At 40.3% G+C, this 17869-nt stretch overlaps 1 protein-coding gene across 3 annotated transcripts in view; it reads left to right on the top strand.

Moving 5' to 3' along the window:
* POU2F1 (POU class 2 homeobox 1) overlaps positions 1-17869 on the top strand; it is a 233826-nt gene that overhangs the window by 209069 nt on the left and 6888 nt on the right. For all 3 annotated transcript variants that reach the window (XM_072648743.1, XM_072648741.1, XM_072648742.1), the window contains exon 13: positions 2832-2937. In XM_072648743.1, coding sequence (XP_072504844.1) covers positions 2832-2937 — 106 coding nt within the window. The remainder of the gene's footprint in view (positions 1-2831; positions 2938-17869) is intronic.

The following is a 17869-nucleotide window of genomic DNA, read 5'->3' as shown; positions in this document are numbered from 1 at the left end:
AAAATACCTTTTCACCAAGAAAGTAACCTTCTATAGTCTTATTTTTTTCCCCCTTTTTTGGGGCATTTTCTCAGCCAGTTACTTGACTTCTGAGTCCTTTGTCAAGAGGAGGGTATACTATGGGGACCTGTAAGTTCTCAGTTAGTTCCTCCAAGGTGGCACAATCAAGAGAGAGAGTTTATTCCTCTCCTGGCCTGCACTCTGGTCTGGGAGCAACCACAAGCTTTTCTGCCCAGGATCTGAGAGTAGGATTCCTTCTCCATAGTCTCCACCATGCCAGTACTCCTCCTCACCCAGGGACCACCCTCAGGACTGAGACCCAAATCTGCTGTTCAGTTCCCCCAGGGTCTTAGGCTGAGGGCTCCCACAGTGGACACTGTGACTGCTGCTGTGGGGCCAGACCTTGCTCCTTTCTCACTCAGGTGAAAGAGCTTTTTTCCTGACCTTTGAAGCTGTCTTTTGCATGTATGGGTTGAGAAATCTGGGAACCGCAGCTGCTACCCATGATTCCCTGCCCTGAAGTCTGCTCCAGTCCTGTCACTACTGAGTGGCCCAGGCAGGACTGCGCTCTGTGCTGAGCCTGGTGTTATAGACCCTTCCTGTCAGCCTTCCAGGCTATCTTGGGCTGGAAATATCTTTCACTCTGTCGTTTTGTGACTTCTGCTGCTCTAGAATTTGTTTAGGGTCATTTTTTACAGGTATTTTATGGGCTATGGAGGGAGAGCTCAAGCAGGTCAGTCTTTCTACTCCATCATCTTGGCTCCACCCCAACCCCATTCTTTTCTATGTGTCTTTTAAATACTCCATGGATACCCCCCCCCCTTTTTTTTTTTTTGGTATCACTCTCCCTCCCTCCCCCTCATCACAAAGGAGGATAGACAAGTAAAACATCTTCACCAGCTGGTAAGTCTGAAAACTTACATCCTGTCCAACCCCACATTTGCAAAAAGGTGGGAAGCATGTGTTATCTTCTAATATCTGATTATTACATGTGTACATTATTAAGTTCATCTTTTTCTTCTTTATATAAAATGTCATTATATGTATAGGTCATTGTATAAATTGTTCTCATTCTCCTTTCACTTTGTATCAAGTTTTCATATATGTCTTCCCAAGTGCTTCTGAATCAATTCCTTTCATAATTTCCTTAAGGCATGATTGTATTCCATTACATTCATATACCACTTACCATAACTTGTTCAGTCATTCCACGAATTTATGAACTCTGCCATAGTTGCAGTTCCTTGCTATAGCAAAAAGTAATGCTGTGATTATTTTTGTGTGTCATTCTTTTCCTACTTTCTTCATCTCTTTGACATATGTAACTAGTAGTGGTTTACTAGGTCAAAAGGTATATAGTGTAGTGACTTTTTGAGTACAGTTCCAAATTGGAGTAACTGGGCCAATTCACAAGCCAACCACCAGTGTATTAGTGTGTCTGTCCTCTCATTTTCCATTCAACAATTTTGATTTCCCCTTTTTCATCACCTTTATTAATCTGTTAGGTGTAAGATGGACCTTTGGGGTGAATTTAATTTACATTAAACTCTTTTGAGTGTAATGAGCAACCCATCATGACATTAGTTTGTGTCATAGAATATGTTATTATTTTAGACTCTGTCAGATATATAATAGTCACTTAATTATCCTGGGTCTTGGGAAATGCAATCGTGGTTCACTGACACATAATTGAAAATACTTTTTCTGAAGCTTTGAAGACTATGCAACTTGCATTTCTCTATTTTTGTTTCCTTTTTTAAAAAATTTTGTAATGAATCATAAACAAAGTCACATTAAGTTTTCACCTGTTGGTTTGATAAAGGTAATTTCAAACTCATTAGACTGTAATTAGCTAGCCGTAAAGAAATTTCATTTTTTATAAATTAATGATCTTAAGGGGGATATATGCATTTCTTATTTTTTAAAAACAACATTTTTTTCTTGTTTGTCTTCTCTTTAAAAAAACAAAACTTGTCCATACATTTAATTTTCTCTTCCCAGATCTTTATTTCATGATTTCACATGTTGATGGTACTTCTTGGATTTATAGATGATACTTTATCCAAGTAGTACTTTATGCACGGTACTGAAAAGAAAGGAGCAAATACTTTTTTGTGATTGTTATTTACATATGAGGAGCCTGCGGTACCAGTAAATTTCTTGCCCATCCTTAGACAGTTTGGCAATAAGAAGCCGTAACAGGAGCCTAGATCTCCCTGACCTTCCTCTATAGATAAGCGCTTAATAAATGCTTCTTGATTTGTTAGACATTCCAATAATTGGTATCATATTTTTTCTTGACTCAGGGAAGCTGATAAACAGGCGACTTAACTTCCTGTAATCTTGTTTGCTTTTCAACCTGAAGCAATCAATTTCAGTGAGATTGGTGCTGTTTTGGTGGAGGGGGAAAGGAATATCCAGAAAGACAAAAAACCTCCATAAAACTTATGCTTTAAAAACTGGTAAAATGAAATTTACTACTGTTTTGAATAGAACTCCACCTACCATAGCAAAGTTCAGTTACCTGACAGCAATATTATTTTTCAATGATAGTGCTTAAGAAAACATGTAAAATCATTTTTATTACAGCTTTCTCATTTTGATATTCTGTAAGTGGAGTTTAAAAAACTTTTTTTGTATTTTATGTCTTAAATCTCCTCTTGAGTTGTGTGTAAGAGGGCCAAGGGGAAGAAGTCTAAGTTACTAAAATTGCTCTCTGGTCTCTCTCCCACCCCCCACAGGTCTATAAACATTTCCTGAGGGAGTCCTTACTGCTCTGTTACCTTTCAGATATAAACCCTTTGATGTGTATTTCACCTTCTCACCTGTAGGTGGCAACCACACCAAGCCTTGTGACAAGCAGTGCGGCCCCTGCCCTGACGGTCAATCCCATACTCCCTCTAACCAGCGCTGCAGTAACCAATCTCTCTGTTACAGGTAAGGGACACGTCAGTAGCTGCACTGCAAACTGCAGCAAGGATAAGCACTTTCAAATAAGACAGGGCCATTCTAAAGTAGACTACAGTAAAGTCAAACAAAGATCCGAAAGAAATGCTCACCAGGTCTAAGTCAGTACCCACTATGGGCCAGGCACAGGGTTGAGCGCTGGGAATACAAAGAAGGGCAAAAGACCATCCTTGCCTTCCAGGAGTTCACAGTCTGATAGAGGAGAAATCTGAAAACAGCCATGTCCAAACCAGCTACATACAGGATAAATGGGGAATGATCAGTGCCAGGAAGGCACTAGAATTAAGGGGCTTTGGGGAAAGCTTCTCGTAGAAGACAGGATTTTAACTAGGAATTGAAGGAATTTGGGAGGTAGAGGTGGGGAAGGAAAAGATTCCAGACATGGAAGACCATCAGTGAACATGCCCAGAGGGTAGAAATGGAGTGTCTTGTGAGAGGAACAGCAAAAACTTAGTGTTGCTGGATCACAATGTATGTGGTGGGGAAAAGGGAGAAGAGGACTGAAAAAGTAGGAGGGTGCCAGGGGATTTTCTGTTTGTTCCTGAAGGTGATAGGGAGCCACTGGAGTTTATTGAATAGAGCAGTAACGATCAGGTCTGTACTTTAGGAAGATTAATTTGGCCACTGAGTGGAGGATGTACTAGAATGGAGTGAGATTTGAGACAAACTGACTACCCAGCAGGCCATTCTAGTAGTCTAAGCAAAAGGAGGTGATGATGGCCTGCATGACAGTGCGAGAGGAGAGAAGGGAGCATAGACAAGAGATACCTTGGCAATTGATTAGATATGGGGAGTGGGAGTTAAGAAAAGAAAAAGTCAAGGATGACACCTAGATTTTGAGCTCAGTTAACTTGGAGGATGGTAATGCTGTAGGAACTAATGGGGAAGGGGCTTCAGGGAAAGTTAATGAATTTTGTTTTGGACATGTTGAGTTAAAAATGTCTATGGGATGTCAGTTTGACGTGTCTATATGGAGATGAAAGTCTATAGTTTAGGAGAGAGGTTAGGGTTGTATTAGTAAGTCTGAGAATTGTCAACATATTGATGATAATTGAATCCTTAGGAGTTCATGAAATAGCATAGAGGGAGAAGAGAAGAGGGCCCAGCCCTATAGAAGAAAGAGTGATTAGACAGGAAAGAGAAGAACCCAGCTAGAGCAGCATCCTGAAAACCTAAGCTAAAGAGAATATTAACAGAAAGGGTGTTCAGCAGTTTCAGAGGCTGCAGAAAAGTCAAGGATGAGGATTGAAAAGAAAAAGCTGAAGAAGAGATCATTGGGCACATGGCAGAGAATGGTTTCAGTTGAATGAGGTCAGACTGTTGGAAGTGAGAGAAAAGGAAGTACAGGCACTGAACATTTACAGACTTCTTCAGGAATTCAACAACGAAAGGAAAAAGACCTGTGGGATAGTGGTTGATGGGACTGAACAGATGTAGTAAGTTTTTTCAAGGAGAGTTGAGATGTGAGCATTTGTGTAGGCAGGAGGGAAGCAACCAGGAGAGAAGAAGAGTTTGCAGATAAGTGAAAGTGTGGAGGTGATGGAGGGAGCAAACTGCCAGAGAAGATGGAGTGGAGTAGAGTCACTTGTCCATGTAGAGAGATTAGCCTTGGCATGAGTAAAGGCCTTCTTGTCATGTAAGATGGGGATCAAAGGGGAAATAGTGGCAGTAGGCACCTGAATGTTGTGTATATTCGTCCTTCGTTGCCAAAGAAGACCATGCCATCAGAGAAGTAATGACATGACTTGCACGTGACTTTGTTTTGAGTGAGGGAAGGCTCTGCAAGGTCACCAGCCTCACTTCTCCTCCAGAATCATCTGAATCCAGTGACCAGATATTCATCAGGATGACTGGAGATGACCCAGGATGAGGCAGTTGGGGTTAAGTGACTTGCCCAATGTCACACAGCTAGTGAGTGTCAAGTGTCTGAGATGAAATTTGAACTCAGGTCCTCCTGACTCCTGCACTGGTGCTTTATCCACTGCACCACCTAGCTGCCCCTAACCTGAGTGTTGTGAGACACTGTGAATGGCCTGTTTTTTATAGTCATCTATGAAGGCAAGATTCTGAGCTGAGAGGGTGGTTGATGGTGGAGCCATTGGAAGTTTGAGAAGGGTTGAAATGTTCAGAATGTCCCTGTAGTGAGTTAATTAGGGAAGCTCAGTGAATCCAGTCAGCATTGTTGAACGATATGTGTGCAGTAGCTGAGGAGCAGATGGTGGGATCCTGATCCAAGCCTGCTTGGCAGGCCAAGATTGGGAGCATGATAAAAGAACCAGGGACACAAGAAAAGGAGACAGTATAGAGCTGCATTGGTTCACAAGAGGGCCACGATGGAGAAGGAAAGCGTGTGCCAGGATGATGCCCTGGGAATAATGGAGAGGATTAAATGTAAGGATTAAAGTCATAGTGAGGACAAGTGATAGGGTTTGGGCTTGCAAGGCAGAGGGAGAATTAGAATAACAATAAATTGTGTTCAGATAAAGGGATTGCAGAGCTAATGAACATGAGAGTGGTGGTCCTGGCAAAATCAAGAGTAAATCCATCCTTGTGTGTGACTGAGGTGAGGTAGAGGAGAAGGTCACATTAAATAAGGCAGTTGAGGAACTATGAGGTTAAGGTATCTGAAGGAGTACCACTCTGTATTTCAGAAGTCCCCTAGCATGAGCAGAAATTGAGGAGGAAGGACCATAAGCCAGGAAGTTATTGAAGAAAGAGGGGCCGTGACTTGGAAACTGGTAGACAGCAGCTACCCGATTTTGATTGCATGGTGGCTATGGGTTGAGTGAACCTCAAAGAAGGACAGGTGATGGAGTAATGGCACTAGGGGGAAAAAGCTGGAATTAGCAATAGGAAACAAGTAGTAGTCCAACTCCTGACCTTGCCCAATGGGTCAGGGGATGAGTAAAAATGTATCCATTGTTGGAAACAGGCTAGAGAGACTGTCATCAGCAGGTAACATTGAGGTATATAGGATGGAAAGATTTAGAAAGAGAAAGATATAAAATGAAAAGTTTGTTACCAATGGAGAGGGTATTTCAGAGGCACATTGGAAAGGGTCGGCAGCTTTAGACAGGACATTGAGAGTTTGGGTTGAGAGGAATGGGAATAAGGGATGAGGCAGTGAGAGAGAAGTAATGGGATTGGCATGGTGATAGCAGAGAGTTCAGAATCGCAGGGATAGGGAAGATATGACAAGGGAAGAGTCTGTTAATAATGAGTTCCAGTAGGTTTTCATTGTCCATGAGGATTTGGCCTCTATGTGGAATACTCTCAGAACTTTAGGCAAATCAGATGAGGGGACATGTCTTGGGAGCTGAAGGATTTGATGGAGTGGTTTTTCTCTTCATCCTCCAAAGGGAAGAGCATGTGTTCTAAGGAAACCTGACATACGTTGATATAGAATAAATTGGCTTGTGTTCATACTGTGGTAAGAACCTTCTTAAAAGTAAGTTCTCTCAGGACTTATTTAAATTGCAACATTCTCAACTGCACTCATTTTTTTTTTTAATCTGTGGAAATAGCAATGGAGAGCAGGGAGCATTCCAATTCATTGGATCAGAAGATCCATCAGGGTTCTAGAACATCAGAAAAATGTTGATTGTTTGAAATCCAGGTAGACATGGTATAATTGTTCATTGGCTTATTGAGTAACAGTGTTACTAGTTGTAGGATATGTTATGTTTCACTGCCTGTAGTAAAAATGACCTCTAATTAAGAACTGCTTGTTATTCTTGCATGGTTTATGCTTCTGACACTGCTTTGAGCTGTTCAGCGGTGAGTCTCAGAGTAGGACCTTGTCATGCTCACTGGCTTTAAATCACACGTTGTTTTAGATGTTTAACTTTTTTAAATATGCAGTGTTTGGGCAAGTCATTTCACTGACTTCAGTTTCCTCATCTGTAAAAGTGAAGGTATTAGATTAAGTGATTTCTGACATCATTCCTAGCACCAAAATTCCGTGGTTCTTTGTTAAATGGCCATGCCATCCATTGTTCAGTTGTATAGGAACTTGACAGTGAGAGGTGGTTTTTATGCTACCCAATCTCTTTAGTCCAAGCCAATGACAAGGTGATGATGGTGTTTCAGCAAGAGCAGCACCTGAGCTTTTCTAGGTTTTGTTTCATTTTTTAAAGTAACTAAAACCTCTGATTCTTTAACATTTAGAGACTCAGTGGTTTTATACATGATCTCTGATATGAATAAGTTCTGAAGCATTGATGTTCAGTCGTTTCAGTCACGCCCAACTCTCTGTGACTTGATTTGGGTTTTCTTGGCAAAGCAGAAACCTCCTCAGCTTCCTTAGTCTCTGTCTTAGAACTAGACCACCTCTGGGGGTGTCTCTTTTTGATCTCTGCCTCCCTCCCTTTCTTCCTCTTTACCCTTTCAGTGCCTCCATCATTCCCTGATTGCTCAGTTGATCACCCATATTCTGGCTTTACTTGATCCTTACCCTACAGTTAGCCTGTTCTGTTACATACTGTCCACACCTATCATCACTCACAGCCTAGAAATCTGTTACCCTAGGCTACCTCAGCTGTCTTTATTTCTAATCCTCAACTGCTGGGCATCTCTGTAAAAGCTTGCATAATCAAGTCTACTTGATCCACTAAAAAGTCATGTCATCTAGACTAATTTCAGACTAATAGACTACTATACAAATATTGTTTTATCCTTTATTGCTTGATTTATCATACTGTCCTCAGGGTCTGTTCCAAATTTTTTCTCTTAAGAACAAACATTTTTTAATGACCTGCAAATGTTCAAGCTCCCTGTTCCAATCCCTATTTCCTTCTCTCTCAGCAGGGAGGCTAACCTTATAAAAGAGTGAAATCCATCTCTCATGAACTCTCATTTTCTCTACTTCGCACCTTAAAATTCCTCTACACCTTCACCTGTCCTCTCCTACTTTATGCCATGCTAGGAGGAAGAGATGGCCCTTCTTTGTGCCAAGCTTGCCAGCTTTGCTTGTACCCTTCAGAAAGGTTTCCCCATCTGTCATTCCCTCCATATTTCTCCTTTTCCCCTGGCTTCTGTTGTTCAGTTGTTTTTTAGTCATGTGTGACTCTTCATGACCCCATTTGGGGTTTTCTTGGCAAAGATATTGCAGTGGTTTGCCATTCCCTTCTCCAGCTCATTTTACAGATGAGGAAACTGAGGCAAGCAGTTAAATGATTTGCCCAAGGTCACACAGCTGGTAAGTGTCTGTGACCATATTTGAACTCAAGTCTTCTTGTCTCCAAGCCCAGTGCTCTATCCATGTGCCATTTAGTTGCCCCATGGCTCCTGTATTGTCAACTACAAATATACCTAGGTGTTTCTTTCTTTCTTTTCCTAGGTGTGCCTTTCTTAAAATGGCATTCACTTTTCCCCAGCCTCTCAGCAGCTGCCGTATATCTTCCTTCCATTTTATTGCCAGTGTCTTTTTTTTTTGCCTCTGGTTTACCACCCACTTGCTGTCCAACCCTTATAATCTGACTCCTTACTAAAACATTTCCCTCTTAGCACCAGTTGCTAATTGATGAGTCAGATGATCTCTTTCAATCCTAGTTCCTTTTGAACTCTGTTCCTTTTAACGCTGGTGATCATCTTTTTTCTGGCAATCTCTTGGATTTTCATGATACTGCTCTCTTTTGGTTCTGCCCTGCTTGTCTGATGATTCTTTGCAAAATCACCACATGTGGTGTACCCCAAAGCCCTGTTCTTTCTCTCCTCTCATCTCCTTGCATTCCTCTCTGTGAATCCCCATGTTTTAAGTTACTATATCTATGCAGATGACTTAGTGTTTCTCTTGAGTTACAGTCTTGCATTATTCATTGCCTTTTGGCCGCTTCCAACTGGCTGTCCTATAGGAATCTTGAACTCACCATGTCTGAAACATCTTTCTTCTCAAAACCACCCTTTTTCCTTTTCTATTTCAGTCAGGTGTCTTTGTAGGTTCTTAGGAGCTATCCTCTGCTCTTCACTTTCTTTTACTCCTCTGTGTCCAGCCAGTTGCCTAGTCTTATTACTTCTGCCTCCACAGAATCTTCTTCATTCCCTCCCCAACCCCCATCCCCCCAGCCTGTTGCACACTTCTGTCACCCCTTGACTGGGCTATTGCATTAGCCTTTTATTTGACCTTCTGACTTTCAGGCTTTTCCCTTTCTGATCCTTCCCAGAATAATCTTTATAAGGCATAGGTCTGACAATAGATTTTCTTTGCTCAGAAACCTCACGTGACTCCCCTGTGCCTCTGAGATACAATACATGCTCCCCAGTCTAACATAATCAGTAAGTATTGATTAGATGTCTGCCATGTGCCAGGATCTGTGTTCAGTCCAGGGTGGGATTTGAGGAGGTGGGAATACAAAAAAGAAAGTGAAATAACCCCTCCCTGTAAGCAGAGAGTTCACAGTCTATCCAAGGGAAACAACATGTACAGATACAGGTGATTTAGAGAGAGGGCACAAATTTCCTGTGGTCAGGTCAGCAAGAGGAGCTCCACAGAGGCCCTTTTGACTTCCTTAGGTTGTCTACAAGGTGAGCTGTTGTTTGTGACACTGGCCACCAGTGCTCTTGGTGGGAGAGGTCTGGGCAGAGTTGTGGGCCACAGAGAGATTTGGGAAGGTGTAAGTTCCTACCCCCATCCCTCTGTCTGTCTCTCTTCCTTCCTCCCCTTTTTCCCTTTCTCTGTCTCTCCCCCCCCCTCCCCCCCCCAATGCCACCTGTTTGGAGTGCAGCTGGGGTAGTTGAGGTTATCTTTAAGCCCTCCCTGGCCTCAGGCTGATTGATCTTGGACCCAGCTATGGGCACTTTTGGCAAAAGGAGCACACAAGGAGTTTTTAGGACTTTGGTGAGGAACTCTGGTAATCCCAGAGAACCTCTTTGCTCACTGCTTTTTAGCTTTTTTTTTTTTTTTTGCCAGTAATTTTTATCCTTTTTTACTTCCTGAACTAGTTTTTAACTGTCTTGAGCACAGCTTCTACCCAGGGATATTGGAATAAGATTTCAGTAAAAGGACTGTCTGCTTGATCCCTTGGGCTTATTATACCTGGTGCTTAATAGCAATCCCAACCACCAAAAGCTGTGTCTACCAAATAGATAGAGGATAAGAAAGGGAGTCACAAAAGATTTCAGCAGAACATGGTACCTGAGCTGAATCTCTAAAAAATGGAGAGAGGAGTAAGACACACATAGCTATGAGGCATGGGAGCTGGGGGACAGCCAATGCCAAGGTTGGGGAGATGGGAGTTAGGAGATGGAACATCAAGGCCACTTTGACCACACCGTAGAGGATGGGATGTGGTCAGACCTGGGCCTTAGGAATATCACTTGGGCACATGTGTGGAGGGTACCTTGGAGGGAGGAGACAATGAAAGCAGGGAGACTAGGCAGCAGACTTCTGCAATCCAGCTGAGAGATACCACCGGTAGGAGGGAAGGACAGATGAGAGGGAAGCTGTGGAAGTAATCGGACAGCTTTCTTCTTCCTGGGCTTGGGCTGTTCAAGTGCTGCGTCCTCCAGGAAGCTCCCTGTCCTCCCAGGTGTTTGTGCTCTCTCCTTCCCCAGATTGCTCTCTGTTATCTTAATTATGTAGACATTGGGGACCCCACCCCCAGTAGAATGTAAACTTCCCGTCGGTACCTACTTTATTTTTGTCTTCAGATCCTCACAGACAAGGGAAGGGAATAAGCATTTAAATGGTCCAGCTGTGTACCAGGTACTGTGCTGCTGACCTCCTTACAAATACTAGTACCTTATTGGATTCTCAAAAGAGAACAGTACCCTGCACTAAAGTCTACTTAGTCTGTACATATGCACATATTCACAACAGCTGTGGTTTGGGCTTCTGATGCAGCTCCCACAGTGAGAACTCCCTCTACCAGTATAAATCACAGCTAATCTACAACTCAGTTGATCAAGTCAGAGAGCTTCCTTACACACAGAGAAGTTACATGACTTGGCCAGAATCACAGAGTTAGTATTAGCAGTCTGAATTTGAATCCAGGTCTTCCTAGATAGAGCACTGGACTTGGAGTTGGAGAGACTCGTCTTCATGAGTTCAAATCTGGCCTTAGACACTAACTAGCTGTGTGACCCTGGGCAGGTCACTTAACCTTGTTTGCCTTAGTTTCCTCATCTGTAAATGAGTTGGAAAAAGAAATGGCAAACCACTTCAGTGTCTTTGCCAAGAAAGGGGTCATGAAGGGTTAGATACAACTGAAGAAAAAAAAAAACCAAACCTTTCTTAAATCTAAGGCAAGCACTTTTATTTCCTTAGCCATCTTGTCTCCACACTTTGTACAGAATAGGCACCTTTTGCATTTTTTAAATTTTGTCTATTTGTTTTTACCATTTTTGGAGTCAGTAGATGTCTTATTGATAGCTTTTAAGCCAATTTTAGTAGCAGTATCAGCTTTTCTTTGCTAATCCATTTGTTTTATATCCAACTTAAAGAAAACTGAAGCAAATAGAATATAGTTTTCATGCCCCAGTTCAGTTTTTGCTTTCTCTGATGAAATTTGACAAGTAGGATCATGTAATTGATAGGACTATCTCCTATTTATCTGAAATAATTGCATTTTTTTACATTTATTGTAACCTCAGGAGGGCACTAGGCTTTCTGAAGTATGCATTAAAATATTTTACCTGAGTATGGAAACTGCTAACAACAATGAGGGAGCTCAGTGTTTTCTAGCTTAAGCCAGGTGGGGGTGGGGATGGGATGGGGATGCAGTATTCAAATATGATGTAAAAGAAAATGGCAGATTGTTAAAATTGTGAAGATTTTTTTTCCCTACAATTAGGCGGCTTCTTTTCAGTTGTCAAGGCAAACAATGTTTATTAGTCTCAAAGACTGCTGGACTGCTTTTCTAGACTAGTCACCCTCAGTCACACTGCATATGACCACTAACATATCAAATAGCTACAAAATAAGAAATTTTGCTCTGTGGTAGTCTCTTATAAACACTGGCCTTAGTGCCCAGACTCTCCAGGGGAATAAAGTAATCCTAATGGAAACTAGACAAGGCTAACAAAGGTAAGCTTCTTCCTTTCCACCATTTTGGATGGCCTATGATTTTTTTTTTTAATTGAGGAAGTAGAAATAGCACTGAGGAAAGCAAAAATGGGAAGAGCTGCTGAACTAGACCCAGCTTCCCATAGGAGCTCTTCTAGACTGTGGACAACATAATTCTGAAGGGCACTGATGAATTGGTTTTCAAGGTTGTTAAAAGAGAAGCAAATGCCAAAAGTCTAGAAAAAACATCTCACATCTTATTTTTATCCCCTCAAAAAGTGACTCAAAAAATATCAAAAACAGTTGGTCCATATGCCTGTTTTCTCATATCTGCAAAATTTTTAAGAGAATACTAACCCCAGTATCAAAGGCACCTATAATGAAGGTATGAGAATGATATGAGCAGCTTTTACCAAGAATGTTCTAAGCAGACCTCATCTTTATAGTCACACAATTGAATGAAAGTTATAGACAAGGTGAGATACCAGTAGGCTTATTGCTTGTTAACACTAAAAAGTAATTGGGTCAGTGTTCCTCTTATGCATGTGACAGTTCATACAAGCTTCCTTTAAGTAACAGCAGAGATGATTTGTTTAATCTTCTTTTAATATCATACATGTCAAACAAAATATTATACAGAGAGTTGTATGTTCACCACTGTCATGTGCATAGTTCCCATGGAAGGATTCCCTATGGATGCTGAGGTTCTCTAGCTATTCCTGTTTGTAGATAACATTGTGCCAATTGTATCAAACCCCCCAGATCATTATTGAGCCTCCTCAGTAAGAACCATACTCTCACTCAGAGAGTGTAGAACCCAACTATCCATAAATGGAAGACCAAGTAAATGAATGACGCTTCTTTTTCCGATTGTGATATGCAGTTAAATGGACAACCCGTGGAGCAGTTCCATCAGTACATGTGTCTTAAACACTCCAGTTGGACATTGAACAAGATCCAAAATTTAAAAGAAAGGGTATGATGTTGCCTTTGAGAAATTTTACTTTTACTTACCCCAGGATGCTTCTTCCTCAAAAGGTGGTCCATCTTTTTAACCACAAAATTCTTCTGGTATTTTATGAGACAGTAATGCTAACATGTGTCTGTCATCCTCCTTTGTTGATTTTACAAATGAATTTGTAGTCTAAGCCACTGTTGTGTTCAGCAGCCATATCTCTGGTATCAGAAGGTAATTCAGTTGATTGCTGATTAAGGCATTTTCGGGGCTCTTTTTTTCCTTTTTGTGGCAAATTAATTAACATTAGGGTTTTTTTGGTCCTCTTTCTATTTTTGTTTATTACTTACATGTCGCCCAGTGCTCTGCCTGGGCCCTCTTTTCTTTACATACTCTCTACTTTATCCCTTCTCCCTTAGATTTAATTATCATCTCTATGCAGATGCTTACAAGATCTGTTTCTCCAGTCCTGCTCTCTCCTGATTTCTAACCCACATCACCAGTAGGCTGTTCGATATTTTAAACTGTATGTCCTCTAGGGCACCTTAGGCTGAATATATCCAAAACAGAATGCAGTACTTTCTACCTAACTCTCCCTACTTTGAAACTTCTCCCGTTACCCTGGAGCACCACTGTTTTACTGAAGTTCACAGTCTCTCAGTGACATCCTTGGCTACTCTCACCTCACATATCCACTGAGTTACCATTTGTGATTGCTTTCTCTACATCTCTCACACATATCCCCTCATTGCCTCTCACTTGAACTAATGAAATGGCCTTATGATTGGTCTGCCTACTTCAAGGTACCCACTCCCCAATCCATGTTCCATTTAACTGCCAGACTGATTTTCCTAAAGTGTAGGTATGACATGTCACCTCCCCACCCCCACTAAGCTTCAGTGAGTTCCCTATTAGCATCAAATATAAAGTACTTTTTTTTGCCACTTAAAGTTCTTCACAACCTGGGCTTTTCTTAACCTTTCACATTTTATTACATTCCAGTCTCATCTACACACACTAAATTCTTGCCATACTTTATGAGTGGAATGTCACATATCACACTTCCCCTACCCCCTCATTTTTGCACTGGTGGTTGTTTCCTCCCAACTTCCACCTCATAGAACCTCTGACTTCCTTTAAAACTCAGCTCAAGTACCACCTCCTACAGGAATCTTTTCCTGATTCCATCTAAGGTTTCCTCCCTTCTACTCAGTATTTCTGTGTTCTGATTTGCATGCTATCTTTTCCATTAGAATGTAAGTTCTTTGAGGCTAGACATTGTTTTCACTCTTTGTATCCCCAGCTCATGTACAATGCCTGGAATAGTAAGAAGTTAAAAAATATTTGTTGATCAATTGGTTTAAGAATTATGTTATTTGTCCCTTTTTTTTATTGATATCTTTTTTTCATTCTTCCTGGTTCTTGTTTTTGGGGGGGGGGGGTTGTTGTTAATCTGTTTTCTGATTCTTATCTTGGCTCTAATAAGTAGATAGCCTTGAAAATAACTACCTCATCAGTAATAAGTGTTTTCTTGTCTTTTGCAATCTAATCTATTTCTTTTGTTAAGGCATTATTTGGTGTTTGCTCTGATTTGGGATTAACAATACTTTCCTCAAAGAATGTGTTCATGGTATAAAGGCTTGGGGCATTGTGTAATCTATGGGTTGGTGGCTTCCTTCTTCCTGAACCATGCTTTCCAGTATATTTCTCCCCATCTTCACCTTTTCCTAGTTTTGCTTTAAAGTCACCAAGTATCTCTGTGTGTACGTGCACAAATCAATATCAATAGATTGATGGATGAAAGGATGCATATGTTTATGTATATTTATAAATACATATTTATAAATATGTATTTATATATGTGTGTATGTACATTCTCTGCTTTATGAAGCAGTGCATATTTACATATAAATAGATATGTATTTACAAAGTCTCATAAAGCAGAGAAAAGCAATGAGAATAAAACTAATTTCAAAAAGGCACAGCAGTATGTCCAGCTAAGAAAAATTATGTTAAGGGAATTTAAGAATGAAAATAGGAGGATCCAAAAAGAAAAAGACTATTAAAAAAAAACTAAAATGATTTGTAGAATGCTGTTTCCTGTCCATACATATCAAAAATCATTCAAGATTTCCTTCAAAAATATAACCCCTGTTTTCTCCATCAAGGACAGTAGAATTGATATAGTTGGCCTAACATCATAGTCTTGGATATATGGAATGACATTAAAGAGAATAAAAACAGGAAAAGCAGTAAGATGAACCAGGTGTATGTAGAGGAAAGAAGTGGACACAGTTATGAGAGTGTTGAGGGACCACTGTATGAGGTATCTGAAGGAAAGGGTATATAAAGATACCAAAGGCTTAGGGAAAAAAATCTTGGGCTTTATTAAAAACGATAACTATCACCAAGAGAACACTAGTAAATACTGACCTCTCTTTCGTCTATACAAAAAACCTCATCTGAACAAACCCTTCTAGAGTGGTCGGTACGTTAGTTGAGGACATATGTCCTCTAGGATGGTATTAGTGAGGAACTAGCAGGCTTTTAGAACAATACTCTGCAATAGACCACTTCTTCACCATTTCTTAATTAGCTGACACATCTCAAGAATGTAATAACTGTCTTTGCTGATTACAATAAAATATTTGATTCAGTATAACAAAGTGCTACCTTGAAGGTTCTTTTCCAACGAGGAAAACTGCCTCACCCTCAATCTATATGTCAAAATAATCCAAGATTTCTTGAAGGATTCAACAACAGAAATAACCCGTTGAACAACTCTCTGATCATCAAACAGCGCTCAAGGCATAAAAATAGGGCACAGTACACTCACTGAAGGAATTTCCCTGCTGTGATTGAGGAGTAATTCTTTGGTAGCCAAGAAACCTAAAGTTATCTCAGCTGCATTAAGAAAGCAAAGTAGGAGGCAGCTGGGTGGATGGAGCAGCCGGCCTTGGGAGTCAGTAGGACTTGAGCTTAGACATTTGTTAGCTTGTGTGACCCTGGGCAAGTTATTTCACCCCAATTGACCTCCAGATAAAAAGGTGCAAAGCATTCAGAACCCCATATTTTGAGAAGGAAATGGGTGAGCTATAAAGCATCCAGAAGAATCCTTCCAGGATAGCAGAGGGCCTTAACAACATCCTTTATGAAGATAGATCAAGGGAATTGGTAGCCTAGAGAAGAGAAGACTAGACAGGACTGATCGTTATCTTCAGGTATTTGAAGGCCTCTCATGGAAGTGGACACTGTTCTTTTTTGTCCCTAGAACACAGAACTAGTAGCAACAAATGAGTATTATAAAGAAGAAAATTTAGAGTAGATATTGGGAGGATGAAACAACAATGACAACATGAGAAAAGTACGGTAGACAGTGGTCTTTAATTTATCAGAAGCAGGCGACTCTATCCATGCAGTGAAAGAATTGCTACCTTTTAAATGAAAGCTCTTTTGACATCTCCTAGTACTGGTTCCCTTCCTTACCTTCATAACCCCCAAATTATTTTGTATCCTACATTTTCCTAGTTATGCCCCTGTCATTTCCACCCAATAAAATAAGAACTTACTGAGGGCAGAAAGTGTTTTATTTTTTGTCTCTGTATCCCCAGCTTCTAGAATGGTACCTTAATAAATAACTGCAGGATGAAGGAAGTATGGCATAGAGGGCTGAACGTAGGATTATTTTCCTAGTCAGGGCATGTTACCTGTGTGACCCTGTGCAAATCATCTAACATGGATTTTAATTTCCTCAACTATAAAATGATGAAGTTAGACCCAAAGGTCTCTAGGATGCTATCCAGCTCCAGAGCTATGGCTTTATATTACCTGTTCCATCAGAAGTATATTTTTTTATATCTCTTTCTTTGGTACTTCTCCCCCTAGCACTTAGCACAATACCTGGCACATAGTGGACACTTAATATCTATTCTCTGAGCACTTTTTCAAAAATATAATACTTTTAAAGACACATCCTTTCTATTCTGAAATTTTTGCATTGGCAGATGAGATTTATTGCAACTTCCTATATTACATTGAGTTTCTGCAACTTGAAAAAATAATACTGTTTGGTTATCCCTATTAAAGAGCATCTAGTTAAATCCTAGAAAACAAAATTAATTTTTTAAAAGATCTTTATTGATATCTTTTTTTAAAATAGTCTCAGTTTTCCCCATGACCCTGCCATACCCTATAACAAAGAATTTTTAAATTCAGCAAATCCAATTAATATGTTGAAAAACATATTGGGAAAAAAAGTATTACATGCAGTGTTTTGCACTTGTGGACCCTCTCCCCTCTGCAAAGGATTGGGTGAGGCATCTTCTCATATCTCTTTTTGGGGCCAAGTTCATTCTTTATCATTTCGCAGCCTTCCTTTGTTTTTGGTTTTGTTTCTTTCTGTTTACATCATTGTTGTCATTGGGTGTGTTGTTTTTCTGCCTTCTGCTTATTTCACTTGGTATCAGTTCATGTAAGTCTCACAGAATTAATTTAATTAGAGTAAGCTCCACTTGGCCTGTGTGGAGTGAGAAAGAGCACGCGCATCGTATAAAGCAGTTTGATCAGTTGGTTTTTTAATTTCTCTCAGAAGTTCTCATCTGCATCAGTTATTTCTTTTTAGATATTGGACATTCTTCTTACACCCCAAAGTGTTCCTGGGACCTTGGTTTTGTAAAAAAGTAATCTCCACATAATCTCATGGCTCACTCGTTAGTGACATCAGTGTCGGACTTGGGAGATTTTGTTGTCTCTGTGATAAAGCACACACACATGCTTCTTTAAAGCTCATTCTTGAGAACTACAAATGCTTCTTGAATGAAAAAAGATATTTAAATGAATAGTTGCGGTTGTTCTTAGAATAGTAGCTGTTGAAATTGATGTTTACATCTATTCTTACCCCACCAAAAAAATTCTTTGGGTTAATTTTTATTTTCTATTCAGACCTC

The sequence above is a fragment of the Notamacropus eugenii genome, chromosome 2 (assembly GCF_028372415.1).
Source record: "Notamacropus eugenii isolate mMacEug1 chromosome 2, mMacEug1.pri_v2, whole genome shotgun sequence".
NCBI lineage: Eukaryota > Metazoa > Chordata > Mammalia > Diprotodontia > Macropodidae > Notamacropus > Notamacropus eugenii.
The sequence above is the reverse complement of the archived record's forward strand: the minus strand, read 5'-3'. Positions and strand labels throughout refer to the sequence as shown.